The sequence below is a fragment of the Calypte anna genome, chromosome 20 (assembly GCF_003957555.1).
Source record: "Calypte anna isolate BGI_N300 chromosome 20, bCalAnn1_v1.p, whole genome shotgun sequence".
In the NCBI taxonomy this organism is placed as follows: Eukaryota; Metazoa; Chordata; class Aves; order Apodiformes; family Trochilidae; genus Calypte; species Calypte anna.
The window spans coordinates 14,163,046-14,188,908 of NC_044265.1; the positions used below are offsets into that span (position 1 = coordinate 14,163,046).

The following is a 25,863-nucleotide window of genomic DNA, read 5'->3' on the forward strand; positions in this document are numbered from 1 at the left end:
CCGCCCCGGCCGCTGCGCCTGCGCACTCGCGCGCCGTGACGTACGGGCCGCGCGCCGGCGGCGGATGGGCGGGGGGAGCGGGCGGGGGTGGGACGGGACGGGACCGGACGGGACCGGATGGCGCGGGGAGCGCAGAGCCCCAGCCCGGCCCGGTCCGGTTTATCCGCCCGGTATGCACCGCAGAGTTCGGGAACGTGGCCCGGCGGAACCCGCTGCGAAACGGTTCGGCGGCCACGGTACGGGCCGGGCCCGGGCGGGCGGGAGGCAACGATTCCTGGGAGGCGGGCGGGGGCTGGAGCGCCCCCTGCGGGCGCGGCGGCGCCCCCTAGCGGCGGGGCGGGGCTCGGCACGGCGCTCGCAGGTCCCGGCGGTCCCGAACCCCCCCTCGGCCTCGGGGGTCCCGAACCCCCCCTTCGGGCCCGGGCCCGCGGCTGCGGGACCATCCCAAGGTTCGGGAGCGGGCCGCCCAGCTCGGGCAAGCGGCGGGGGCTGCGGTTCGGCCGGTGCCGGACTCGCCGTCGAGCCCCTAAGTTCTCCAGGCTTGGTCCGGGCCGGTCCTGGCGGCGGTACCGGGGCGGAGCTCGGCAGCAGCGCCGGGGTTGTCCCGGGTGCTGCCCCACGCCGGCCGTTGGATACAGGGCTGTTTCGGAACCGGGCGGCCATCCCGCTGCGGGCCGAACCCCGGGGCGGATAAAACCCCCCCGTGTGCCGGGGAGCTGCCCCGTCCCGGGGTACCGGTTCGGTGTCGGTGATCCCGGTGCTCCCAGCCCCTCTTTCCCGGTGTAACTGCGGCTGCCGGCTCGGGGTTTGTGGGGGCACAGGACAGGGTTTGGACCGCGGGGTTCTGGGCTGTGCTGGTGCCTGTTGCCCGCTGAACATCGGGGGTGTTGGGCACGGAACCGCAGGAGAGGAGCTGCTGGACTTCTCCTTCCCTCCTGCTCCTCAAGTTCTTTGTGTGTGAAGTGGAATTCCTGCCTGCCCAGGCTTTGTCTCCAGGGGATGTGCCAGCCCGGGGGCTGAGGTGGTTTTGCTGCTTTGCTGGCACAAGGGGTGGAAAAGGAAGGGAAGGGAAAAGCCGAGAAGTTGTGGTCACGGGCTGAGCGCTCGGGGCTGCAGTGTTCCCAGGAAGGTGGGGTTTGGAGCAGGGCTGCAGGCTGTTCCAGCTCGTTTTAATCCACAATGGGGACTTTGAGAAGAGGCAGCACCCCCTTACACAGTGTCTGAGCAGGCGGTTCCCTCCCTCTGGGCCGGGCCGGGCCAGCACCGGGACACGGAGCTGCCATGTGGGCAGGGAATGGACTCCTTGAGTTGCTGTCAGGGGTGGAGCCTTGGGACACAGCTGTTTCCCTGCCAGGATCCTTCCCATTCCTCCCATTCCAAATCCCATTTGGACACGTCACTTATCACAGAATCCCGGGTTGGATCCCAGAAGTGGTTTGGATCCCTCAGAACAGCAACGTTTGGTGCCTCATCCTCTGCTCCAGCCCAGCAGAGCCTCCCTGCTGGGAACTCCTCGGGTGTGGGATATCCAGTGGCCCTCTCTCACCCCCCTCCTTCCTCAGGAGAGGCAATGGGGACAAATGCCACCATGCAGTGTGAAACCATGTCCCTGCTCAGCCCCCCGGGCATGTCCTGTAAGTGCCTGTGTGCAGGCTTTGGGTTTATTCCCTCCCTGCCTCCCAGGTCCCTGTGCTCCACAGCACAGTGGGATTGGGATCATGCTGGCTGACCTCCACCTACCCCATACCTGGGAAGTGTTTGTTGGGAGGGAAGCTGACACTCCTGGTTCAGTCTTTATGCCCTTTCTTGTGGCTGTCAGTGGGAACACTGACTCTCCTGTGCTGGCGTGGCCTGTCCCCTCACCCCTCTGGTGATCTCCTTACAGACTTTGACTCGAAGAAGAAGAGAAAACTGGCAAAGATTTACCAGGCCCTGAGCAGTGACCCCATCGACGTGGCCACGCTGCGGTGCATGGCCATCGGGGAGGGAGGGCTCCTGACAGATGAGATCCGCTGCAAAGTGTGGCCAAAGCTGCTCAGTATCAACACGGATGATCTGCCCCCTCTGCCAGGTAGGGAGCTGGGTGCCTTGGGAGGGTCTGTGCAGCTGGAGGAGGGATGATCCCAGGAGCTTTCTGACAGGCTGGGTCCCTCCTGGGCGCAGGGGACTCACACACTGGAGCTTCATACACTGGTTTGGAAATACTCAACTTCCTACAAACAAAAAAACAAACCCAAACGTTTTCTCTGTGCTGTGGGGGTGGTGAGGGGACAGTGCTGGTGTGTGAGTGGGAAGGGGAGGTGCCAGGGGGCGGTGGTTTTGCCCTCCAGCCAGGTTTTCCCCAGCTCCCTCACCCCGCTCTCTTCCTGCTCTCCTGTTAATTCCTGTTCCTCTTTTCTCATCAGGAAAGGAGCTGCGAGAGGACAACAAGGATTTCCAGCAGGTCCTCCTGGATGTACGGAGGTCCCTGCGCCGCTTCCCACCAGGTGAGGGGGGGATTCTCCTCTTCCCACCCTGCAGGGGAAGGGCTGTGTCCTGGGGCTGTGTCCTGGGGCTCCTCCTGGCACAGGCATCACTCAGAAGGTTGCAGCAGAGGATGCTCCACTGCTCTAAGAGCCTGAAGTCCAGAAAGCTTTTTCCTTGGGGGCTTCCAGCAGTTTTTTGGGGCAGTTTCCTTCAGCTGCTGGTGCTGCAGCTGGTTTTGATGAGTCTTTCCCAGTCTGCCAGCTGACTGGTGCCACCAGTCACAGTCCTTGCCTGTTGTCACCAGGGTGAGGTTAACAGAGATGGGAGTGCTTGGGGAATGTTTATTTTTCAGTTTATTTTAGACCGTGGCCTAGCTCAGGGGTGTGGAAAGCAGGTTTGTCAGTGGGCACAACAATTCCTGGTGTCAAACAGCCACAAAACAGGGTTCATATACCCAGTGTAAGAGAGCTCTGACATTTGTGCAGCTGGGTGGTTCTGCCAGGTGGCTGGTGCCTTGTTGTGCTATTTATAAAACATTTAATCCAGCAGCTCTGTGACTGCAGAGCAGTTGTTCTTTTGAGCCAGAATCTGCTTCCCCCTCCTGCCACTTTTATTTTGTGTCACTGTTGAATCACTTTGATTTTCTGGAGTGCAGATGCTGTGAGCCTGCTGGATTCCTGAAGGCTCTGCTAGAACAGGGCCTCCTGCCCTCCAGTGACAGCCTCCTGCCTATTTTTAGCCACACGTAGTGAAGCAGGGAAAAAAAGAGAACTTCAGCACTGCAGGATCTCCACTGGGACTTTCTGCTTGGCCCTTGAGCATTTCTCTGTTGACAAGAGCTGCCAGGAACCGGCTGCAGCTGCGTGGCAGCAGAGTTCTTCCTGTCACACCCTGTCCCTAAACCCCTGTCCTCAGCAGGGGACTGATACCTGACGTGGTGATGGAGGCCTGACAAGCTGGTGCAGTTGGCACAGTTTCTGTGAAAGTGGGTCCTGGGTAATTTTTGTTACAGAACCCCTGGGAAATTAAAAATGAGGCAAAAGTCTCAGCAGTGCTGGATGGGAGCCTCAGCAAGCCCTGCTCCCCTCTCCCACCCTGACTTCTCCCTAGGTAGGGAGGGGCACTGCAGCTCCAGAGATTAAACACCCACACAACAGCTTCCCCTGAGCTAGCAGAGGTGTTCTGGGGTAGGATTTTGGGATACTTTTCTTGCTCTTTTTACCCCATCCCTCGGGGACGGGCAGGCTGGTAAATGCTCAGGTCCTCTCCTTGCTCACCTCAGCCACGCTCACTCCTGGGGCAGGCACCAGCAGGGGACACAGCTGGTGACACATCCTGTCCCACCACCACGTGTTGCTGTCCCCACAGGGATGCCAGATGACCAGAGGGAAGGTTTGCAGGAGGACCTCATCGACATCATCCTCCACGTCCTCAAACGCAACCCCCAGCTGCACTACTACCAGGGCTACCATGACATCGTGGTCACCATCCTCCTGGTGGTGGGGGACAGGCTGGCCACTGCCCTGGTGGAAAAGCTCTCCACACATCATCTCAGGTACTCGGGGAGGGTTCAGCTGGAGGACAGGAGCCACCTGCCTGTCCTCAGGCTGTGGGGAGGGGCTGGGGCTGTCCTGGGGTAAGGCCATGGCCAGGGGGGTGCTGTGGGAGAGCAGCCTGGCCACGTGTGGCTTTGCAGAGAGTTGTCCTCTGGGGAAGGGACAGTTGAAAGCTGTCACCTCATGTGGAGCATGTCTTGAAGCTGAGAGCACCGAGGTGTCTGTGTTATTCATCCCCCTGTGGTGGGGCCTCTGTGGCAACAGAGCCTCCCTGGGCAGTGTGGGCTCTGCCACCAGTGTCCTCAGCTCCACATCAAGTGACTCTCCTGTCTGTGCACTGAAATGAGGACAAACCCACGTCTGGGAAGTGGTGTGGAGGGATTCTCCCTCCCCTCCCAGGCGGGGAGTTAGGTTTGGGGTGCACTGCAGCAGGATAAGAAGTTGATACAGTGTCCTTGGGCCCAGGATCAGCCCTCTGTGTCCTGGCCAAGTGTCCCAAAGGGACAGAACTCCTTGGGGCTGGGGGCCACCCTGCCAGCAAAGCTGTTTATTGCAAATCCATTTATTTACTTCCTGGCTGCTTCCCTGGAGGGAAGAGCTCACTGATGCTGTTGTTTCACAGAGCTTTTTTCAATCTGTCCTCAGGGCTTTTATGAACCCAACGATGGACAGTACCAAGCACATTTTAAATTACCTGATGCCCATCATAGACCAGATGAACCCTGAGGTGCACGACTTCATGCAGAGGTACACGGACCTTCCCTCCCAGCTCTGCCCAGCACCAGCATGTCCCCAGTACCACAGAGTAGCCCAGATCTGATGGTGACAGTCCTCAGCCATCTGGGACTCTGCTTCTGAGCAGACCCAAACCTGTGCTGCCTCTCTTGAGGGGTTTTCCATGGTGCCAGCTTCACCCTGCTGGTCTGCACCCATCTTGGAGAGGCTGAGGGTTGGCAGATGGTGTCACACAAAGGTGCCACAGCTGCTTCACATCCCCAGTGTTGTTCCTGGTGTCACCTTGCTGTGGTTTGATGCTGGCTCTGGGGATCACTGCCAGGTTTTGCAGCAGGGACACACAGGTGTAAGCCAGGCAGATGAAAGCAGAAGCAGGAAGGTAAGTGGGGAGGGTTCAGTTCCAGAGTCCTTTTCTGGGCAAGTGTCTCCCATTTTATGGTGTCTTTGGCTTGATAACCAGGAGTGCAGCACCAGGAGCATTACAGTCCTGCTGATCTCACAGATGTAACTGGTTTTGTCTCTGTGCAGTGCTGAGGTGGGAACTATCTTTGCTCTCAGCTGGCTGATCACCTGGTTTGGGCACGTTCTCTCTGACCTCAGGCACGTGGTCCGATTATACGACTTCTTCCTGGCTTGCCATCCCCTGATGCCCATTTATTTTGCTGCCGTGGTAGGTACTGGGCAGAGTGGTCTGGGGGTTAAACTGAACCACAGCAAGGTCTTGGTGGTTTGGGGCTGTAGAGGGGTTGCTGGCAAAGGACAGGTGGGATCAGGATTGCTGGAGGCAGCCTGGGGGTGTCCAAGCTGCCCCAGGTCCCTGCTGTGGGAGCATGGGAACAGCATTTCCTGGGGTCTTTCTTGGCTGTGATGTCCTGGGGAGGTGCACCTCTTGTTGAGGTGCCTGTGGGACTGTGCTATGCATCCATCTGCTCCTCCTACAAGAAGCCCAAATAAACCTCTTTTTGAGGGCAGGCTGCTGAGGTTCTTCCCACATCCCTGACCTGCCAGCAGCAAGCTGTGCTCTGAAGATGGAAATGCCCAGAAAGGGTCTTCCCGTGGCCTCAGGATCTCAGGAGGGGTTGGGGGTCTCTTCCCTGACAGGGAACTCTTCCCTGCAGTGTGTCCTCGTGAGGAAGGGCAGTTCTTACAGCTGGGAGCAAAATGTTTCACTCTTGTGGCTGTGAAGGGAGGGCCAGCAAGTGAGGAGGGGTCCTCCCTGCATCCCTGGGTGTCCTCAGTGCTCTCCTTCCAGATCGTGCTCCACCGGAAGCAGGAAGTCCTGGACTGTGAGTGTGACATGGCCTCTGTCCACCACCTCCTCTCCCAGATCCCACAGGACCTTCCTTACGAGACTCTGATCAGCAGAGCTGGAGACCTTTTTGTCCAATTCCCACCATCCAGGCTGGCCAGGGAGGCAGCTCAGCAGCAGGCTGAACGGTGAGGGGGTGCATCCCCTGCTTACCCCCTGAGCACCAGCTGCCAGGAGGCTGCTCCCCAGGGCTGGGGGACACTCCCTGACCTGATTTCTTCTCCTCCAGAACCGCTGCTTCCGCTTTTAAGGACTTGGAGTTGGCATCAGGGCAGCAGAGACGAGATGCTGTGTTGAGGCAGTGCTTCAGGAAGTGGCCCCGAGGGGAGGAACGGACAAAATCCATCCTGGCAAAGCCCAGGATGCCCAGGACCAGGACCAACCGTTTTGCCAAGCTGGCAGTGATGGGGCTGGCAGTGATGGGGCTGACGGTGGCAGCTGCTGTGGCGAGGAGTGCGCTGGAGTGGGCACCCAAGTTTGAACTGCAGATTTTCCCCTGAAGCAGAGGAAGGACCAGCCCTGCCTCCTGCCCCCGTGGGAAGGGGAGATGATGTCTGGGGAAAGGACCTGTCCAGAAACCACCCGCCTGAAGATGAGTTTGCTGCCTCCAGTGACACTTTTGGCCTTTGTGACAAAGACTGAGGGGAACCGGCCCGGCAGGACTGTCCCCCACCCCCATGCTCCCCTTCTCTCCTCCCCCTGCAGGGGTGAGGGGTTGGGCACCACCAGAGGACCCAGAGCGATGGACAGGTCAGGTTCTTCAGGGGATGGTGTGAGAGGAGAGCCCTGGGTGGGCTCTGCTGGAACGGGGTGATCGGTGTGGAGGGGAGTGTCACAGCAGAGAAAGGGGCTGTCACAGAGCCCTCTGTGACATTCCTGTGCAGGCAGCCTCTGGTCCTTCCCTTTCCACAGCCTCCAAGCAGAGCCAAAGCCCTCCCAGAGCAGGGAGCTGGCTCCAGTGCATTACACTCACTGCCTCCCTGCTGCCTCCTGTGCAGCCTGACCCACGAGTGGGGGAGCAGGACAGCTGGGGACAGGAGCAGGACAGCTGGGGACAGGAGCAGGACAGCTGGGGACAGCCCTCTCTTGCTGTTGCTCCTTCCTCAGGTCACAGTGAGAGCTGAGGTGTGTGCTGTCACATACCAAATCATGTCACCACCAGAGCTGGTGGCACTGTCCCCCCACTGCAGGCTCTGCTGCAGAGAAAGGCTCTTTCCAGCTTGGGAAACACTTTGCACAGGACAGAACTCGTTGGCAGTGGGAAGTCTGTCTTAAATCTCCCCCGTGAGCCATCAGGCTGCAGTGTCACCCTTCGAAATGACACAAGTTGAGGGTATTTTCCTGGAAAGGCCACCCCCAGCCCTGCACAGCTCCCATTGCCCCCCAGCCCTGTGCAGCCCCAGTGCTCCCCCCGCTCCCAGCTCAGCAGCAAATCCTCCTGCAGGACTCAGTGTCCCACTGAGACGAAGCCAACAGACACTCTATGCCTCTACCTCTCCCCTGAGCTCTTCAACCTCCTTCAAGTGCCCTTACCCATCCCCTACCCCCCCTGCAGCCCCCCACCCTTGCTGTGTTGTGCTCAAAGCCATCTGTGCCGTGCCCAGGGACTGCACACCCCAGAACCTGCTCTTGGCTGAAGAGTTACAGATTTTAGGATAGAAAAGGAAACCGGTGTCCTGGGGAAGCTCAGCACCCTCCTGTCCCAACCCCCAGCCTGTCACCTGTCCCCTGGCTCTCCGGAGGTGCCTTGGTGGCTGGAGGGCATGCTGAGAGTTGTCACCCAGCCCTGCCCCCTCCCCAGGGCAGCAGGGCAGGGGGTGGGGGGTCTGGAATTCAGCACTTTAGAAATGGGTGGTGCAGGAGAGGCTGTGGTGATGGGGGTGTGGGGGGAAGGGGGTCTCTCAGTGGTCCCAGGACCCCTCTGTACACTCCCCACTGCCCCCAAGGAGAGAGTGGCTGGAGGACCCTGCTCAAGAGAAGCCCCTGGGCCCCCCCCCCACTCTCTGGCCTTGTTGCACTTTAGTTCTTGTGTTGTCCCCAAGGAGAGGAAGGGGCTGGGAGGTGACAGTCACTGCAGGTGCTCCAGTTCCTCTGTACAGACTTTACAGACCTTTGTAAATGCAGATTTGTACAAACTCTAAACTGTGTAAAATAAAAAGTTACTAAACCCTCCCCTCTCCCTCCCCCTGTCCCTGGGGGCTGCTCTCAGGGCACCTGGTGGCCCAGAGCTGGCTCATCCCAGCCCTGCAGTCACTGATCCCCATGGCCTCCTGCCCAGCAGCCCCGGGGGAAGAGGAGCAGGAGCCAAACCCTCATCATTTCCTCCCCACGTCCCCGTGGGGGGCTGGATTCAGCCCCAGCACCCTGTGTGCAGGATCAGGCCCCACATCAGGCCAGCAGCAGCCACCCAAGGGCAACCCCGGGGAAGGAGGGGTGGTGGCAGGGGGGATGTGGCACTGCCAGGGGGCTGGGGGGCTGCTGGCTTGTGGGGACACAGCCACTGCATGTGTCCCCTCTCCTGCCCCGATCCAGATGGGTAGGGTTGTCCTGGGATGGGCATGGGCATGGGAATTGCTCAGCTCTCACCAGGGCCTATGAGTGAGTGTGTGTGAGTGTGAGAATGAGTGTGAGTGTGTGTGTGAGAATGAGTGTGAGTGTGTGTGTGAGATGGGCAGGCTGTGTGCAGGCAGTGCTGTGTTGGGGGTGTTCTGGGGTGAGGGTGCTGTGTGTGGGGTGGGTGCTGTGGGGTGGGTGCTGTGTGTGTTACTGTCAGCCCGAGCAGGGGGGATGGGGCTCAGGACCCTTTCTGTTCCAGCTGCAGCTCTGAACAAAGCCCCAGCACCAGAGGGGCCTCACGGGGGGGAACCCAGTGCCAACAGCAGAGACTGTCCCCAGCACAGCCCCAACCAGGCTGTCCCCAGGGAGGGGCCTTTCCCTCCACCCCTTCTCACAGGCAGGGGGCTGGGGGTCCCCTCCTGGTGCTGCTGGGGTTTGGGGGGGGGCTCTGCTCCCCCTACTGCCCTCATCCCCACCTTGTCCCCACCCCTGCCTTCTCCCCACTTATCTGGGAGGGGGCAGAGGCCTTAGAACATCCCTCCCCATTCGGGTCCCCTCTCCGGTCCCTCTGTTGTCCCCGTGGCCAGGAGGGATCCCCCAGCACCAGACACGGAGCACCGGTGAGGCCAGGAGAGCAGTGGTGGTGGCCAGCACGCCCAGACAGGGACCAGCCCAGTCCCACGGGCCTCCCCACTCCTCCATGGGGGTCACTGCAGCACGGCCACCCCCCTGGGGACAGCCCGGTCCCCAGCATCACCCAGGGCAGGAGGGGCTGGCGGTACCTGGGGGATGCTCTGAGCTGCCCTTGTTGTCATGGCAACAGCTGCGGGTGGGGTGGGTGGGTGGGTGGGGTGATGTGACGCAAGCAGTGTGTGTCACCCGTGGCCCCCCCCACCCCAGGCCCTCCTGTGGGGCCGGATCTGCCCCTTCCGCCCCCCCCCCCCAATCCCATCCCCAGCACAGACGTGAACAGAGCACACACAGGCACTGAGCAGCCCCAGCCCCAGCACAGGCTGTGCACACACACACACACTGCACACACACACAGAGACACACACACTGTGCACACACACACACACTGTGCACACACACACACTGTGCACACACACACTGCACACACACACACACACACACACACACACACGTCTGCACCCCCCTCCCCAGGGGACACCCAGCCAGCTCCAGCAGACAAGGGCAAACCTCAAACCTCCCGTGGGGCACAGACAGGGTGGGAGCCCATGGGCTGGCCCATGCCTGAGCCCAGAACCCCCGGGAGCCCCATGTCCCCAGGGAGCCCCATGTCCCCAGGGAGCCCCATGTCCCCAGAGAGCCCCATGTCCTCGGGGAGTCCCATGTCCCCAAAGAGCCCCATGTCCCCAGGGAGCCCCATGTCCCCAGGGAGCCCCATGTCCCCAGGGAGCCCCATGTCCTCGGGGAGTCCCATGTCCCCAAAGAGCCCCATGTCCCCAGGGAGCCCCATCTCCCCAAAGAACCCCATGTCCCCAAAGAGCCCCATCTCCCCAAAGAGCCCCATGTCCCCAGGGAGCCCCATGTCCCCTGGGAGGAGCGAGGTGTTACAGGAGGAGCAGGAGCCTCGGGCAGCAGACCAACACACTTTATTCCATAGTCACAACAGGCAGGAGAACCATCAGCCAAGCGGGAGCCGGTGGCAGCACGCCCCCCGGGGCCGGGGGCTGCCCACCCCCCCTGGCTAACAGCCCCTTTCTCCAAGACAACAGCTACAGGAACCCTTCACTAACACGACACGACAGAGGTGACCCCGAACGCTGGCGCCCGTCCGCAGGCTGTGCCAGGACCCCGCCAGCTCTGGGGACTCCCGGCCCGCTCGGCCACCGCCGGGGTGGCATCTTCCTGAGAGAGGTTTGGTTTATTTATTTTATTATTCACTTATTAATTATTATTATTATTATTATTCGCTTTGTCTCTATTGATGACGGGATGTGGCACGCACACACGCTCGCACACGCACGCCAGCCAGCACCGGGGAGGCGGGGGGCACAGAGGGACCTGGGGGAGGAGAGAAGGGGGGGCTACACGCTGGGGGGGGTCTCTAAGAACTACAACCACACGGCACAGAAAAATCCACCACTGTCCACAACAGTTCTCCCCCAACAAACACACCCAGCGAGTCTCGAGGAGGGGACAGGAGGGGGACGGGGCAGGAGGGACGGGGACGAAGCGGATGGTGTTGTGCTTGCAGCCAGGGTGAGGGGGGAGCCCTGGCTCTGGCTCCGGTTCTGGTGCTGACCCAGAACCTGCTCCTGAGGAAATGTTTCGCCTGATAGTCCGTGGAGGAAGCACCTCAACCCCACGGGTGACACACGGCACGAAGGGGACCCTGGGCCACGGCGTCCCTGCTGGGAAGAGGGGACACAGCCCCGAGCCGTGGGACGGGCAGAGCACCGGTGATGTGAGACCCTCACCGTGGCCTCAGGCCCTGCTGGTGCTTGGGGGCTTTGGTTCCCCCAGGACAGGGCAGCGGGTGCGGCCTCGGCACCTTTCCCAAGTGCTCCTGGCCACGGCCCCGGGCAAGGGCACGCCCTGAGAAGGCACCGAGGTGCTGGGTGAGATCTGTGCGCATCGCAGGACCCCCGGGACCCCCAAACCTGGGGGCGGGCTCAGGGGGTTCCTGGCATGGGGCTGCCCGGGGGGTGGGAAGGCAGAGCCCCCCCCGAGACAGCAGCGAGGTGGGAGCAGGCTGCTGGTGTCACGGCTGGCCAGGCGTTTTATTTGGCTTTTCCACCTTGGGTGGGGTTGGGTCTGGTGGGGAACGGCCTGGGGTGGGAGGGGACAGGGAGGGGGACACGCTCTATATAGGGAACACGTGTCGGATGCGTGGCACCCGCACCGGGGCAGCGAACGCGCTGCCGCCACACACACAGCTACGGCTACACACCGACACATCGACAATGCTGATGGCTCAGGGAGGGACCGCCAGGGGACACCGAGGCCACCCGGGGCAGGGCTGGGGGTCACCTCTCTGCGAGGGGCCTGGGGACACACCCCACCCTGCGCCGCGGTGCCTGTCCCCAAGGCCGAGCCAAGGGGTCACTGGCACCAGGGCCAGGTCCCCCCCTCCGAGCTGCCCCAGGGGGCTGCTGGGGGGTCTCGGGGGGGTGGGGGATGCTCGTCCTCTGGTCGTGGCTCCATCCAGCTCCACCACAACGAGGAGGAATGGGGCAGGTGCGACCAGAGGGATGGGCAGCCCCAAAACGGGGAAGCAGAGCCCTGGGGAGCGGGTGCCCTCTGCACCCCACTGCTTGGAAAGGGTCAGAGGGGCTCTGGGTGTGCTGGGATCCAGGGCCATGGGGGGGCTGCTTCAAACACCTCCCCTGCCCAGCCCCGTGCAGCTCCTCCAGGCACTGCCAGCTCGGGGTGCCCGCGGTCCCCGAGTGCGGTCCCGGCCCCCGCAGCAGCCACCGAGCCAGCACGGCAGCCACGTGCTCCCCGGCAGCGGGAGGAGGCGGCTCATGGGAGGAAGGAGCCATTAGAAAAAGCAAAGAAAATCCCGGCTCTCGGAGCAGCTGCGGCAGGGCTCGCCCACCGGGCAGCCCCTCGGCAGCGCTCTGCCGGGACACGGCTGCTCCTGGCACGGGGTGGTGGAGGAGCACCGGGCCGGAGCATCACCCACAGCCCCGCCAGCACAGCTGCAGCTTCCAGCCCCATCTGGGTGATGTTAAGGCAGATTTCCCATGGTGTCCCTTCCCGGACACCCTGCCAGCTCCCAGCCGCGCTGGAAGCATCGCCCGCCGCGGGTGGGCACGGGGGGACCCGGCTCCACCAGCCAAGGGGAGCCAGCCGGGGGTAGGTCCCACACAGGCACCAGCTCCCAGGCTAAAAGGGGAGCTGGCTGCTCCGGGAAGGGAGGGGATCCCCTGGCAGGCTTTGGGGTGGCTCCGGGCACAGGCTGCCCGTGTGGCACTGCCAGCTCCACACAACCACCGCATGGCGGGAGGAACAACACAGCTCCCACGTGCGGAACACGTGTGCTCAACTTCACTCTTCCCAAAGCCAACAGTGGGGAGCACACACGGCAGGGAAAGACCCGGTCCCGTGGGACACCGAACCTGGGCACCCCAGAAAATGGGGCGTCCTGGGGGCTCCGCATGGCTCTGCCACCCCCCCGACACGTCACAATCAGGGATCCCTCCCCAAGGGCTGCGAGGAGGGGGTGGAAACTGAAGCTGTGCTTTAAATGTAGTCAAAAAGCAAAAGGAATCAGCCATTCCCTGAGGAATGGGGAGGAGGGGATGAGCACCAAGGGCCGGGCCAGCGTGGGTGCTCCTGCAGGCAGCAGGAACGCAGGCAGCGTCTGGCAGGGATGGGAATGGCTGGAGCAGCCATGGCAGCACCGCGGCGGCCAGAGCCGCAGGGGGAAGGGGCCCGGCCCTGACAATGAAAACCCGAGCAGAGGCTCGTGTTTCACGGGCAAAACACGGCGGCCGTGGGCAACCACGCGTGGCAAGGCGAGGGCCGGACAGACGGACGGGCGAGGAGTGGGCGTGTGCTGGGGGTAGGGTGAGCAGGGAGCTCTGCCTTCCAGGGCTGCAAGGCAAAATACCTGATTCCTGCATGTAAACAGCTGGTTTCGGTTCCTTTTTTTTTTTCTTTTCATTTTTTCTTTCTTTTTTTTTGTTTTTTCTTTTTTTTTTTTTCCTTTTTTCTTTTTCCGTTATTTTTTTGTTTGTTTTGTCTTGATATGACCTGATAGTGGGGAGGAGGAGGGGGGGAGGAAGAGCGTTACCTGTGGAGCGTGGGACTCAGTAGGTAAAGACCAAGTCCGAGATGCTGGACATGAGCCAGTCCCCTGCAATCATCTCTGTCACCTCGGGCGTGCAATAGTCCGGGAACTCGAAGTGTGAGGAGCCGCCCCGCGGGAAGGGGTCGTGGTCCTTGTCGAAGCCAGACCAGTCCAGGGTGCTGCAGGCAGCACCGGCGGGAGCTCGGCCGGGCAGGACCCCCAGCAGCTCTTCCTCCAGCTCCTCATCGGAGGAGCTGAAAGAGGAGGGAGGGGATGCGGCTGACATGGGAGAGGGGGACCCGCTCTCGGGGGACCTCTCCGGCTCAGGGCAGGTGGCAGCAGGACTTGGGGGCTCCGGGGGGCCGTGCTCCCCGGGGGGTGCCGGGTGCCAGGCTGCCGTGCCGGCGCAGTCCTCGGCGGCCACCTCCGGCGCGGGTTCCTCCGGGGCGTTGGGAGGCTTGGTGGGCTGCCGGCGGCCGGAGGGGACGCGTCCCAGCACCGAGGGCTTGATCTTCACCGGGAGGCGCGGGCGGGTGGCGCCGGCACCCCCCTTGCCCTTTTTCCGAGGCCGGTACTTGTAGTCGGGGTAGTCGGCCATGTGCTTGAGGCGCAGGCGCTCGGCTTCCTTGACGAAGGGGATCTTCTCGGAGTCGTGGAGGAGCTGCCAGCGCCGGCCCAGGCGCTTGGAGATCTCGGCGTTGTGCATGTCGGGCCACTGGTCCATGATCTTGCGGCGCTCATGCTGGGACCACACCATGAAGGCGTTCATCGGCCGCTTGATGTGCCCGCTCGGCGTCTTGCACCAGCCCGGTTCCGCATCGCGGGTCGGTAACGGGGCGCAGGGCTCCCGCCGAGCCTCCGCGCCCCGCCCCCGGGGGCTGCGCTGCACCATCCCGGTCACCGGGACCCCCCCGCCGCCGCCGCCGCCTCCTCCTCCTCCTCCTTCTCTTCCCCGCCCGCCGTTACGCGCCCCCCCGCGCCGCCCCCATTGTGCCGAGCGGGCGGCGGCGGGGCGGGGCAACGGGGGCCGCGACGGGGCCCGGGGGCGCACGGCGGGGGCGGCTCCGCCGGGGCGGCGGCTGCTGCGATGCTCCGGAAGGGACACGCGTCGGGCCCGAGGTCTCCGGTCGCGGGATGCTCCGCAGCCGTCCGGTGCGGGAATGTTCTGCACCGGCCAGGGGATGTCCGTGAACGCTCCGCCCCGGTTCGGGAATTCTCCGCGCCGGTCCGAAGATGCTCCGGGATGATCCGCACCTGCCCGAGGATCCTCCGGGATGCTCTGTACCGAGATGGGGATGATCCGGGAATGCCCCGCAACGACCCGGGAACGCTCCGGTCCGGGGGATGTTCTGCACTGGCTCCGGAATGCTCCCGCTCGGGAACGCTCTGCTCTGTTCCGGTCCGGGGATGCTCCGGGATGCACCGCACCGCCCTGCCCCGCCCCGTTCTGGGGATGCTCCGCTCAGGGATGCTTCTCCCTGTTGAGTCGACGGATGCTCCAGTCGGGCGCGGTGTGGGAAGGTTGCGGGCAAGTGCGGGTCGAGGGGTGCGCGGAGAGTCGGTGCGGGCAGCCCGGGAGCCGCACGCCCCCCGGTGCCGCTCTTATAGCCGCCGCCGCCGCCCCGCCCCCGGTAAACACCGCCGCACCGGTTCTGTCAATGGGAGACACCGGCCCCCCCCATCCACCCATTGGCCGCAGGGCGGGGGGGATATCGGGCTCGGCCAATCGGAGGCCTCGGAGAGGGGTTGCTGGAGAGAATGGCGGGGGCACGCCCCGGTGCTCCCGGTACCCGCCCGAGGATGCTGCAACTACAGCCCCTGCCCGCCGCACCCCCGATCAGGGTATCCCGGTGTCCCCGCCCCTTGGCACCCCAGGAGACCGCACACCCCCCTGGGACCTGCGGCCCTGGGCACGGCTCTGCCCAGCCGGGACACCGAGCATCCCCCGGGGACGCTGCTCCTGGACCCCGCCCCTGCCGGTCCCCGGTCTCCCGGTCCCCCCGTGACAACCCCGTGCCGGGTCCGGGTCTCCCAGCGCTCGGCACCTCGCGGCGTGATAAGGCCGCATGGACCTGTGAGTGTATCCCCTCCCTCCCCCTCACCCCACGGCGTCTCCCCGGGGCTCCCCCGGTGCCACGGACGCGGCCCCGACACCCGCGGCGCGGAGCGGCCCCGCCCCGCCAGGCTCCGCCCCTCCCGGCGGACTCCGCCCCCTCCTCCCGCCCGCCACCAATGGGGCGGCGGCGGCGGCGCTGTTGCCCCGGAGACCGCGGGCTGCCCGCCAGGGACCGCGCCCATTGGCTACCGCCGGGCCGCGCGGGCCCGCCGCAGGGCGCGCTCCCATTGGCTGCGCCCCCGCCCGCAGTTGCTGTGGTAACAACGGCCCTCGCGGGGCCCACGGACACCCCCGGAACCGCGGCCCGGGCTGGTACCGAGGCCCGGGCTGGTACCAAGGCCCGGCCCGCCCGGGTCCCGCAGGACACCGCACATCACCTTCTGCCGTTCCCCCATCGCTCTGGGCAGCCCGGGGCCTGTCCGAGCCCTGTTGCTGCCCGCTGTTACCGAAGGTTATACCCGGTACCAGGCTACACCCTCCAGGCAGCTCCCGTATGACACTGGCACCACGCACCTCCCCGGTGGATTCCATCCCAGGATGTCGGTCTCCCGTGGATCCCTCCCCGGTGGATCCCATCCCAGTATATCCCATCCCGGTGGATCCCGTCCCAGTATATCCCATCCCGGTGGACCCCATCCCAGTATGTCCCATCCCGGTGGATCCCGTCCCGTCGGGGTCCCGCCGTGCAGGGCCGGGGCGGGGCCGGCAGGGGGCGCCATTCCGAACCCGCCGGCTGTTGCCATGGCGACGGGCCGGGAGAGCGGGACGCGGGGCACGGGGGGATCCCCGGGGGCGGGAGGGTGGTGAGGGGACACGGGGGGCGGGGGAGAGCCCCGGGGGGCCACGGGAGATCTCCAGGGGATCGTGGGGTGCGGGGGTTCCCCGGGGGGCAGGGGGCGGGGGTGCCCATGGAGCAGGGCGGATTCCCAGGGGGCTCCCAGCGATCCAAAGGAGAGGGTCGGGGGGGTTCCCCAGAGGGGACAGGCAGGAGGGCACCCACAGGGGCGTGGGGCGGGGATCCCTATGGGGGGTTCCCCATGGGCAGGGGCCGGGTGGGGTTGGGGGTCACTGAGGGGCCGTAGCCCAGGGGTGTCACTGCCTCCCTGCCTGACTTTGCCCCCCCAGAGCCTTTCCGTGGGGCGCAGCCTCCTCCCGGGGGTTGTGCTGCTCCCTTCCAGAGAGGGACCCGAGTGCCACGGAGGAGATGGAGCGAGCAGTGAGTCCCCTGTCCCCTGGGCTTTGTGGCGCTGGCAGCTCTGTGGTGACAAACGCAGCGGCTCTCAAACAACCCTGGGACTTGCTGCTGGTGATGGGCACCGGGGGACACCCGGGAGCCCCAGGGGGGTCACGGCAGAGAGGTCTCAGCCCACGAACCTCTCCTGACTCCCTGGCTTCCCCACGCTGCTGTCGTGCTGAGCTTAGGATGGCAGCAAGCGGCAGGAGGCAGATCCAGAGGGAAGGAAAGGTCCGTCCCGCGGGGACATCGCCGATGGGGACGAGAAGAAGGAAGGGAAGAGGAAGGAGCCAGGTCGGGAGAGGTTCCCACATCCCCCCCTGCTCCCCCTGCCCGGTGCTCTCTGCTGGGGCACGGTCAGCAAAAGCCACAAAAAGAAAATGAGCCGAGGGGAAATGCTGAGAATAAAGAGGGAGAAGTCAAAATGCCCAAGGAGGGCTTTGTGGGCTGAGCTCTGGGAGCTGCTTCTGCTGGGGCTGCAGGAGGTTTGCACTCAGTCTCTTGGTTGTTTGTTTTACTGCCCTCAGCCCCGTATGACAGGAGAGGGTTGATGTGGGACGTTGACACTGGGCTGGGAAAGAAGGACGGGTCTCTTTTATTTTTATTTTTTTATTTTTTCCTTTCATCAGTTGCATTTAAGCTGAATAAACCCCCCCTTGCCTTCAGACACACCGCCAGCCAAGGAGAAACACAAAAGTTCCGCTCAGACGAAACTGAAGCTCAGGAAGGCTGAATTAGCTAAAAACTTGGAAGAGATTGAAATTATCACGGTAGGTGCCACAGATATCCAGTGCTGGGGTGTAGGCAGCAAAGCCAGACCCCAGCTGCCTTTCTGAAGGAAATTCTGCCGGGCTGACCCACTCCTGCCAAGTGGCAAGGGCTGAGTTCTCAAGACACCAGAGGTGACTCTGCTGCTCCACTCACTGCTGGTGAAATCTAACCTGGAGATTGCCTGCTGAGAAAAACGAGGAAAAACCAAGAGAGTCCAGAGTGCAGCAGGGAGAGATGAGATCTGGGAAATGTAACCTGTTGGAAAAGATGGTTTGGGTCAGATTTTCTCAGTCTAGCAAGGAGAAGGTGGGGGTGAAGGAGATAAGCACAGCTTCTGAGTAGGTGAAGGATGGTTCTGAATGACTGGGGATCCTGCAGCTGTATCCTGGGAGCTGGGAGCAGGGATGTGCTGGGTGGGGATGCCAGAGTCCTGAGGACAAGACAGCCCATGGCAGGGGGGGCTGGTGGAATGGACGACATTTCAGTCCCCAAATTCCTGTAGAACCTGAACAGCCTGAGGAAAGATGCCATCGAGGAGCTGAGGCAGCGTGGTGCCCGCCTGGCAGAGGCCAACAGCCATCTGGTGAGGGACATCCAGCAGACTGATGAGAGCATGGCCAGGGAAGCCAGGGCCCTGCTGCAGCAGTGTGAAGCACTTCAGGTGAGGCTTCAGGGCTGACCAGCAGCTCAGCAGAAGGCAGAACCTCCCATTTCTCATCAGTGCTGGAGAAGAGTCAAGCGTTGCCCAGCCCCTTCCACCACTGAACTGAGCAATCTGATGCCCAAGGATCAGTGAGCTGCTCTTGTTTTGATGCCCACGTCCTGAGTGTAGCTGTCCTGAGCAGCTGCAGCCACCCTGTACCAGCCCAAATCCATCCCTCCATAAAGCTCGTGGATCCAGCTGAGTCCTGGGGCACTGATCTGCTCCCCGGGGCACTGGAGTGGGAGGTCAGGGATGAGCAGGAGGATGTGCCAGAGCTCCGAGCAGTGACTGGATTTCTGCCTGGGCAGAGGGCGAAGGCAAAGGTGCAGACCTCCCATCAGAACCGGCTGGATACAGCGAGGGCAGAGCTGCAGGAGATGGAAAAAACAATGGAAAAGAGTCTGGGAAGTGAGTAGCTGACATTACTATGGAGTGCAATTACCTTTGGTTTACATCGTATGAGGCTGAAGACACCCTGTTGATCTTACCAATGTCAAACAATCCCATTTATGACAAGGGATCATGTTTGTGTTTGGGGATATCTTCCCCTCAGCCTCTCAGAAGGGGAGCACCCTGTGACCCCTGGCAGCTCTTTCCAGCAGGATCTGCTCAAGCTGCTCTGAGTCAGACCCTTCCCACTCCCCTCCGGGTCCGGAATCTCCCAAGAGCTGAGGGAAACGCAGGATTCCGAAGCTTTGGAACCCCTGGGTTGAGCTTTTCTGTGTTAACTTCCCATCAGAGCTCCAGCAGACTCTGGATGAAGTCACACTGAAGGTACAGGTTCTCCAGGAAGAGCTCGGAGCCCTGCAGACCTACATGGACACTCAGTACCCTGCACAAGCTGCCCAGATAGAGCTGCTGCAGCACAGCATCCAGGGCCTGAAGGAGCAGCACCAGGTGCTGGGACCTCTCCTTCCCTGCAGCATCACCGGGGAGGAAGGAGAGGGAAAAGGGAGGAAGGAACCCCACGGGTGCCTTGCCTAATGCTCCTCTTGGTTCTGGGCTCAGGAGGAGAGAGACAAGATAGAAAGAATGGGGAAGCTCAACTTGGAGGAACTGGAAGAGAAGATACGGGTGGAACAAGAGGCCCTGATACAGAAAATTGTGGAGGTTCGTGGAGCTGATCTGACGTTCCAGCAAAGGGGAAACAGCTGATGGGAGCTGGGAGAGAGGGCAGGGGCTGCCACACATCCCTGCTGGCAGCAGCACGGGGCAGGCAGCACCCAAAGAGCAGCAGAGCATCTCTGCTCCCCTCCTGGGGCTCTCGGTCAGGGGGAGCCCTCGCTGCAGGCTGAGGGCTGGAAAGGCTCCGAGTCGCTCCTGAGTTTGCTGCGTGGAGGTGGTGACCCAGCACTCACCCTGCTTTTATGGTCCCTGTTTTATTACATTATTTAGGAAGCTGCTTCCCTAATTGGCTGTGACACGGCTGTGGCAGCGGTGTTTGTAATAAATTCATGAGGAAATGAAACCACGTGCAGCTCTGCCGAGCAGGGGCTGCTGCCCTTCTTCCCAAAATAGGAGGAACTCCTGGTGCCTGGGTCCTGCTGGGTGATGTGCTCAGTGCTGCTCCTGGGTGAGCAGCTTGGGAGCACTAAGAAAATATTAATTATTGTCTGATTTATGGGCTGCTCTGGTGCTGGGCCCCTTCACAGGTGAGTTTGGGAGCAGAGGTGTCCTAAGGAACCCCAGCAATACTCCTGAGCTTTCCCTGGGAAACTGAAGTGGATCTCCCGAGTTCCTCAGCCTGGTTCCACAACGTGGTCACCATGACAGTTTCCTGATAGAGCCAGAACCCAGACCTTGTTCCAGCAGAAATTATTTCCCTGAAGAGTGACACAGCCAGGGTGGCACCCGGGGGTGGCAGTGCTCGGTGCTGGTGGTCACTGGGGAATTTCTGCAGCTGATTTTGTTCTCTTCACCCCCCATCCCAGGAGACTTTGCTGCACCAGGACAGCCTGAAGCAGATGGTGATAAACAACCACATTCTGCAGTGTAAAATACTGCAGCAAAAGGAGGTGGGTGAGCTGGGGCAGGGCAGACCCAGCACCCCTCAGCCCCTGCCCTGCAGCAGGGATCTGTCTGCCTCGGGGGGGAACTCTGCCTTCCCTGGGGGCTCTGAGGACAAACTGAGGACCAGCAGGTTTTTCAGGAAGCCTCTTAGGGGCTTGCAGTCATGAGGGATGTTTTCTGACTCTGCTGTTTACAAAACCTCTGAAACTTTAAATCCTGCTTGTCTTGCAAAGTGGAGAACTCTTAGAAATGTAATTCATCCAGATTACTAAGGACCTGGAGGAAGAGGTTGGTGAGCTGAAGAGAAGCATCCAGACACTCCGCCAAGGTGTGAGAGACCCAAGAGAGGTGATCTTTGGGGATGTTCTTCTCCTCAGAGCAAGGTAAGGTTGCCAGTGGGCATGCACAGCCCCTGCTCTGTGGCCCTGAGCTGACAGCCTCACCTTCCCACTGACATCACTGCTCAAACTACACCCGGCCCAGGGTGTAAACTCACAGTGACACTGGGGAAGCTGACTGCAAGGTCTCGTGGTCTGGTCTAAAAGCATCAGGAACCAGCAGCAGCTCTTAAGCTGATCCTTGGTCACACACATCCCTCCTCTGGGCTTCCCTCTGAGCAGCCTGCGAGGGGAGGTGGCAGCTGGGGACAGTCAGGACCCGCAGAGCTTGTCAAGGCCCTATGCTGGCTGTGGCTTTGTTGTTGTTTTCTCCTTGTAGTCTGTAAGGCTGCCCCCTGGCCCATGGCAGCAGAGTCCTGCCCAGGACAGGGCAGATCACAAAACCCACAAATGATTTGGAGCTGCCTGCTGCTTCATGTACAAACTTGAGAGAAAATGGGTCAAATGTGTTTAAATCCCGAGAATGTGCATTTATTCACAGCAGCTGCCTGCACAAGTCGTTCTTGGCACAGGGATGAGTCGTTCCCTGCTGCAGGTGAAGCCCCTCAGCTCCTCCTGTGTGCACAGGGGGGGGGATTTTCCATTAAAATATCATCCCTTGGGCTGAGCAGATGCTCGAGCAGCAAAGCTGAGCTGGTGCAGGTGACAGGAGGAGCTGGATCTCCTGCTCCAGGGCTTAGGTTGTAGCTGGAAGGCAGGTAGGGCTGAAGCCCTGGGGAGGCACAAGCAGGAGGGAAGCCTGGAACACGTCAGGAGGCTGGGGGGGGAGGTGGGTGGCTGCCTGATGGATTAGTGCAACTGAAGTTTTTTCCTAGTAAAAAATGATAAAACAGCAACAACGACAGCCACCAAAAGAATGAATCAGCCTGGACAGCTGGTGAAGCCGGGGTTACTGTGGGGCTGGGGTTATTGCAGGGGGCCAGGGTTACTGAGGGGGCTGAGGTTATTGCAGGGGGCTGGGAGGAGAGTTAAAAATAGCAGGAAGGCCCAAGTGGAAAGTTTCTGTAACATCACAAGTCAGGCATTCGGTGCTTACCCGCCCTGACAGGCAGCAGCCCGTGCCAGAGCCCTCTCCACCAGCCCTCAGCCCTTTCCCACTGACCTCCCTGCAACTTTTCACACGGCTTCACCAACCCTTCATTTTTCCGATTAACCCTTTGGTTCCAGGCACTGGATTTGCTTCCTGAAAGAGTAAAACCAGACAGAAGCTGAGCTCAGCCTGGGAGTGTCAGGGTGTGAAGGCATCCAGGGCTCCTGCTGGCCCTCCTCAGGTCCCTGTGTGGAGCTGGAGGAGCTGGAACCCACTGCCTCTCCCTTCCCATCTGTATTTTAGTTTCCCCTCATGAAAAAAAGCCTCTTGCTCCAGGGATTCCAGCAGCAGCTTCCAGCCCTGCTCTGAGGGCACTCGGGATGCACAGTTTGTCCTGGGCTGTGACGGAGATGGATGAGCACAGATCTGAGCAAGCCCAGCTTGCTCTGCTTGTCCTTTCTCTGTGAGAAAGCAGATGTACCTGGCTGCTCTGCTGGGCTGCTCTGTTTGTCTTTTGGGACTGACAGTGAGGGGTGTTTAATGTCACTCCTGCTGCCTCTCGGAGCCCCGGGCTTTACCTCTGGCCCTGGCTCTCTGGGAAGGCCAAGTCTGCCTTGCAGAGGGCTCAGGCACAAGGATGGGGTAAGAGGTGGTCGTGGAGCAGGGCTGGGGCTTGGACTTTGTTTCTTTTGCCAGCAGAGAAGTTTGGGGCCGGGACGGGCTGGAATAGTGCTGAGGTGCTCTGGAGGTCCACTGGGCTCGGGTTTGGGAGGGGTTTTCCCACCCTGGCCACTCAGGAGCTTCTCCTCCTGCTCCTCACACCCAACCCACCGCAGCTTGCTCCCTCTCTTGCCTTCTCCCTCCTGTCTCTCTCTCAGGTGCCCGCCAGACCCCGAGGTGACCCTCAGCATCCCCAGGGAGGGGACACAGCTCAGCCACCCCCCGGACAGCCTGGGCTGAGGTGCCGAGCTCCCAGCCCCCGCTTTCCCCTCGGCACTTCTCCAGCCGCGTTGGGGCCCCGGTGCTGCAGTAAAGGTGTCACTGTCACCCCTGCTGGCTCTGCGGTCCCTGTCCACGGTAACACCGGAGAGCCTGAAGCCGAAAGGGACCTCGCCGTGACCGTGAGGGGTGTCCCGGGACTGGCGCTGGGGGAAATCGCCGTACCCCGGCACCGGGAGCCCCGCGGGGACCTCGGGGACCGGGCAGGGCGTCCGGGAGCGGGGCCGGTGCGGGCGGGGGTGTGTTCGGAGAAGGAGGGTCCGGGCGGAGCGAGGGGCTCCACCTCCCGGGGTTTAAAACCGGGAACGAGCCTGTCCCGGGTAAAGTTATGCCCGAGATCCCGCCGGCTGGGAGGGACACGGGGAGAGAGACCGGAACCGGCACCGGGATCCACACTGCGTTTGAGACTGGGATTGAAAGTGGTACCGGGACTGACACCGGGGGCAGCACCGGGATCCGGAGCCCCTCGGGACGGGGTCCCCCAGCCCCGCTGCTCGCCGTGCCGAAGATGACCCTGAACGAGCAAAGCCCGCTGCGGCGGAGGGCCAGCACCCCCCTGCCCCGGGCCGGGGTGCCGGGGGACACCCGGCAGGGACAGTCCGGCCACCCCCAGCTCAGTTACTCGGCCTCCGAGCCGGGCAGCAGGGCCGCGGCTCCCCGGGACAGCTGGTCCTCCGGTTCCTCGGGCTCTTCCAGCCCCTGGGAATCCCGGTACCGGGTGGTGCTGCTGGGTGATCCCGGCGTGGGCAAAACCAGCTTGGTCAACGTCTTCACCGGTGTCCAGGAGCCGCTGGAGCAGCACGGAGGTGGGTGCCTGGCAGGGTGCTGGGTGGGGACCCCTCTGTGGCAGGGGACCAGAGGAGGTGGCACGGAGGCAGCGGGTGTCCGGGCCGAGTGCGTGGCTCGGGATGGAAAAAGAAAACCTGGTGAGACCGGTGCAGGGGTGAGGAGCAGGTCCCGGTGCCCAGGCACGGTGCAGGGGTGAGGAGCAGGTCCCGGTGCCCAGGCACGGTGCAGGGGTCAGGAGCAGGTCCCGGTGCCCAGGCACCACCTCAGCTGAGCTCTCCTGGCGTCTTGCAGAGGCTGCGTACGAGCGGACGCTGGCGGTGGATGGCGAGGAGGCCGCGGTGCTGGTGCTGGACTGCTGGGAGCAGGAGCTGCGGGTACGGCGGGGCTGGGGACCTGGGATGTGCCCTGGGAACGTTGCGTGGGCACGGCTGCTGCTCTGGGGCCTCCCTGGAGCTTTCCCAGCCGTGCCCGGGGCTCAGTGCAGAGCAGGGGACACACGGGCTGGGGCTGCAGCTCTGGATGGTTCTTTGCCCACCGACGTGGGCAGCTGCCCACCGTGTCCTCACCAGTGGAGGGGCTTCTGGTGAGCACAGGGGGAAGAAAGGGTCGTGGGGAAGGAGTGTGGTGCCAGCCTGCTTTGAAATGCATGGAAATGGTTTAGGACGGGGGCTGAAGGAGCCGAGTGGACAAATCCCTGTGAGGCAGAGCCACCAGCCAGGACACGTGCTTAGCCAGGCAGCGGGGTGGCCCAAGAGCCAGACGTGGGGCATTCCTTTCACCTTGCACACAAGGCATTTCCCGGGCAGCAATGCCAGCACCATTGTCACCACCTCCCTCAAAATGTCCCTTTGCCCCCTGCCACACCAGGGCCCGGCAGGTCCCACCGGGCAGTGACCAGTTCCTGACCAGTTGCACGGCCAAGGACAGTTCTAGAAGGTGCAGGCTCAGCCCCCTGAGCTGCCGCCGGTTTGTTGATGGTAGAAAAAAGATTTCTCAAACACCCCCCCAAAACCAGGAGCTTCTGAGCTGCATTTTACTAACGGTGTCACACATCACCGCCACTGCCGGGGTGCACTGGCAGCTCCCATCAGTGCCAGGGGGGCTCTGCCCTGCCCCAGCAGTGGTCAGGGCTGCCACCAGCTCCGGCGGCATGGTGACATCTTGTCCCCCGTGGGGTGACAGGGCGCGGAGAGCTGGCGCCGCAACCAGTGCCTGCGGGTGGGGAACGCCTACATCATCGTCTACTCCATCACCGACCGGGGCAGCTTCGAGAGCGCCTCGGAGCTGCGCATCCAGCTGCGCCGTGCACGCCAGGCTGAGGACATCCCCATCATCCTGGTGGGCAACAAAACCGACCTGGTGCGGCGCCGAGAGGTCTCTGTTGAAGGTGAGAAGAGTCGGGGCAGGGCGCTGGGCGGGGAGGATCCGTCCCCGGCTGCATCCCTGGCTCTCTCTTCCCCTCCTGCCTGGGGGTGCAGCCGTGCCCGAGGTGCCAGCGGGGCCCTGTCCCCTCTTCCCTTGCAGAGGGCCGAGCCTGCGCCGCGGTGTTCGACTGCAAGTTCATCGAGACGTCGGCAGCCCTGCAGCACAACGTGGCCGAGCTCTTCGAGGGGGCGGTGCGGCAGATCCGCCTGCGCCGCGGGGCCAAAGAGCCCCCCACGCACCCCCTGCCCGGCCAGAGGCGCGGGGAGAGCCTCACCAAGAGAGCCCGGCGGTTCCTCGACAGGCTGGTGGTCAGGGACAGCACCAAAGTGACCCTCAAAGCCCGCTCTAAGTCCTGCCACGACCTGTCCGTGCTCTGAGAGCTGCCGCCTTCCCGTCCCTCCCCACGCAGGGCTGGGAATCCCTGCCAGCAGCGTGGCCGGAGGAGCTGCGGAGAGCCCGGAGAGGGGCCAGGGCGATGCCGAGGCCGTGGAGGGATGCCCGGGGTGCTCCAGATCCATCCCCTTCCCCTCCAGGATGGGGGGACGGGAGGACAAGCGGGTCCCTTGGGCTGCACCCGTGGAGCAGAGAGTGGGACGGACGCCTGCGCTTGGGTGGGGGGATCCTGGGTGCTCCTGGGGGGCTGGAGGTGAGGGGAAGCCGTGCCCCAGTGCAGGGACTGGTCCTGCCTGTGGTGCCCCGTCCCTTGCAGGGCAGCAGGGACCGGCAGGGACACCCTGGTGATGCCCACCCGGAGGACACCCTGGAGCCTGGATGGGGAGAGGGACCTGGGGAGCAGCAGCAGCATCCCCTGGTTCCTCCCGAGCCCCCGGTGCCAGGGCCCTGTGCTCTGCTTGGCTCTGGAAGAGCCTTTGGGAAGGGCTGAGCAGAGCCGGGAAGGGACGTGCTGGGCTGCAGCCCGCGGCGGGGACGCGGGGCACCGGGGGAGGTGATGCGGGGGCTGTGCCGGTTGTTTTTAGGCTGCGGGGCCGGGAAGCTGTGGGGTA

The 25,863-nt window shown here is 62.6% G+C and overlaps 4 protein-coding genes across 7 annotated transcripts; 3 read left to right on the plus strand and 1 right to left on the minus strand.

The window, feature by feature from the left end:
• The first annotated feature begins 80 nt into the window (after positions 1-80).
• TBC1D20 (TBC1 domain family member 20) lies at positions 81-8,232 on the plus strand. 4 transcript variants are annotated; one of them, XM_030463183.1, is made up of 9 exons: positions 1,526-1,634; positions 1,886-2,071; positions 2,406-2,486; positions 3,835-4,021; positions 4,668-4,769; positions 5,286-5,427; positions 6,010-6,194; positions 6,296-6,577; positions 6,609-8,232. In XM_030463183.1, exons 1-8 carry the CDS (start codon positions 1,571-1,573, stop codon positions 6,564-6,566), a joined length of 1,218 nt encoding a protein of 405 aa, XP_030319043.1. In that variant the 5' UTR covers positions 1,526-1,570; the 3' UTR covers positions 6,567-6,577; positions 6,609-8,232. The 4 variants fall into 4 exon arrangements, with proteins under 4 accessions (XP_030319045.1, XP_030319044.1, XP_030319043.1 ...); XM_030463185.1 differs by lacking the exon at positions 1,526-1,634 and adding an exon at positions 81-236 and having other exon boundaries at positions 6,296-8,232; XM_030463184.1 differs by having other exon boundaries at positions 1,508-1,634; positions 6,085-6,194; positions 6,296-8,232.
• A 5,150-nt stretch (positions 8,233-13,382) lies between these two features.
• On the minus strand, positions 13,383-14,276 carry SOX12 (SRY-box transcription factor 12). Its single transcript, XM_030463180.1, has one exon. The coding sequence runs from the start codon at positions 14,274-14,276 to the stop codon at positions 13,404-13,406; it is 873 nt and encodes a 290-aa protein (XP_030319040.1). The 3' UTR covers positions 13,383-13,403.
• A 1,717-nt stretch (positions 14,277-15,993) lies between these two features.
• C20H20orf96 (chromosome 20 C20orf96 homolog) lies at positions 15,994-22,606 on the plus strand. The gene is made up of 10 exons (XM_030463365.1): positions 15,994-16,140; positions 16,923-17,028; positions 17,401-17,504; positions 18,008-18,166; positions 18,517-18,616; positions 18,948-19,105; positions 19,217-19,318; positions 20,140-20,223; positions 20,483-20,601; positions 22,525-22,606. The coding sequence occupies exons 1-10, from the start codon at positions 15,994-15,996 to the stop codon at positions 22,604-22,606; spliced, it is 1,161 nt and encodes a 386-aa protein (XP_030319225.1).
• Positions 22,607-22,979: 373 nt separating this feature from the next.
• REM1 (RRAD and GEM like GTPase 1) lies at positions 22,980-25,458 on the plus strand. The gene is made up of 4 exons (XM_030463073.1): positions 22,980-23,451; positions 23,726-23,808; positions 24,617-24,821; positions 24,959-25,458. Exons 1-4 carry the CDS (start codon positions 23,154-23,156, stop codon positions 25,234-25,236), a joined length of 864 nt encoding a protein of 287 aa, XP_030318933.1. The 5' UTR covers positions 22,980-23,153; the 3' UTR covers positions 25,237-25,458.
• Positions 25,459-25,863: the final 405 nt, after the last annotated feature.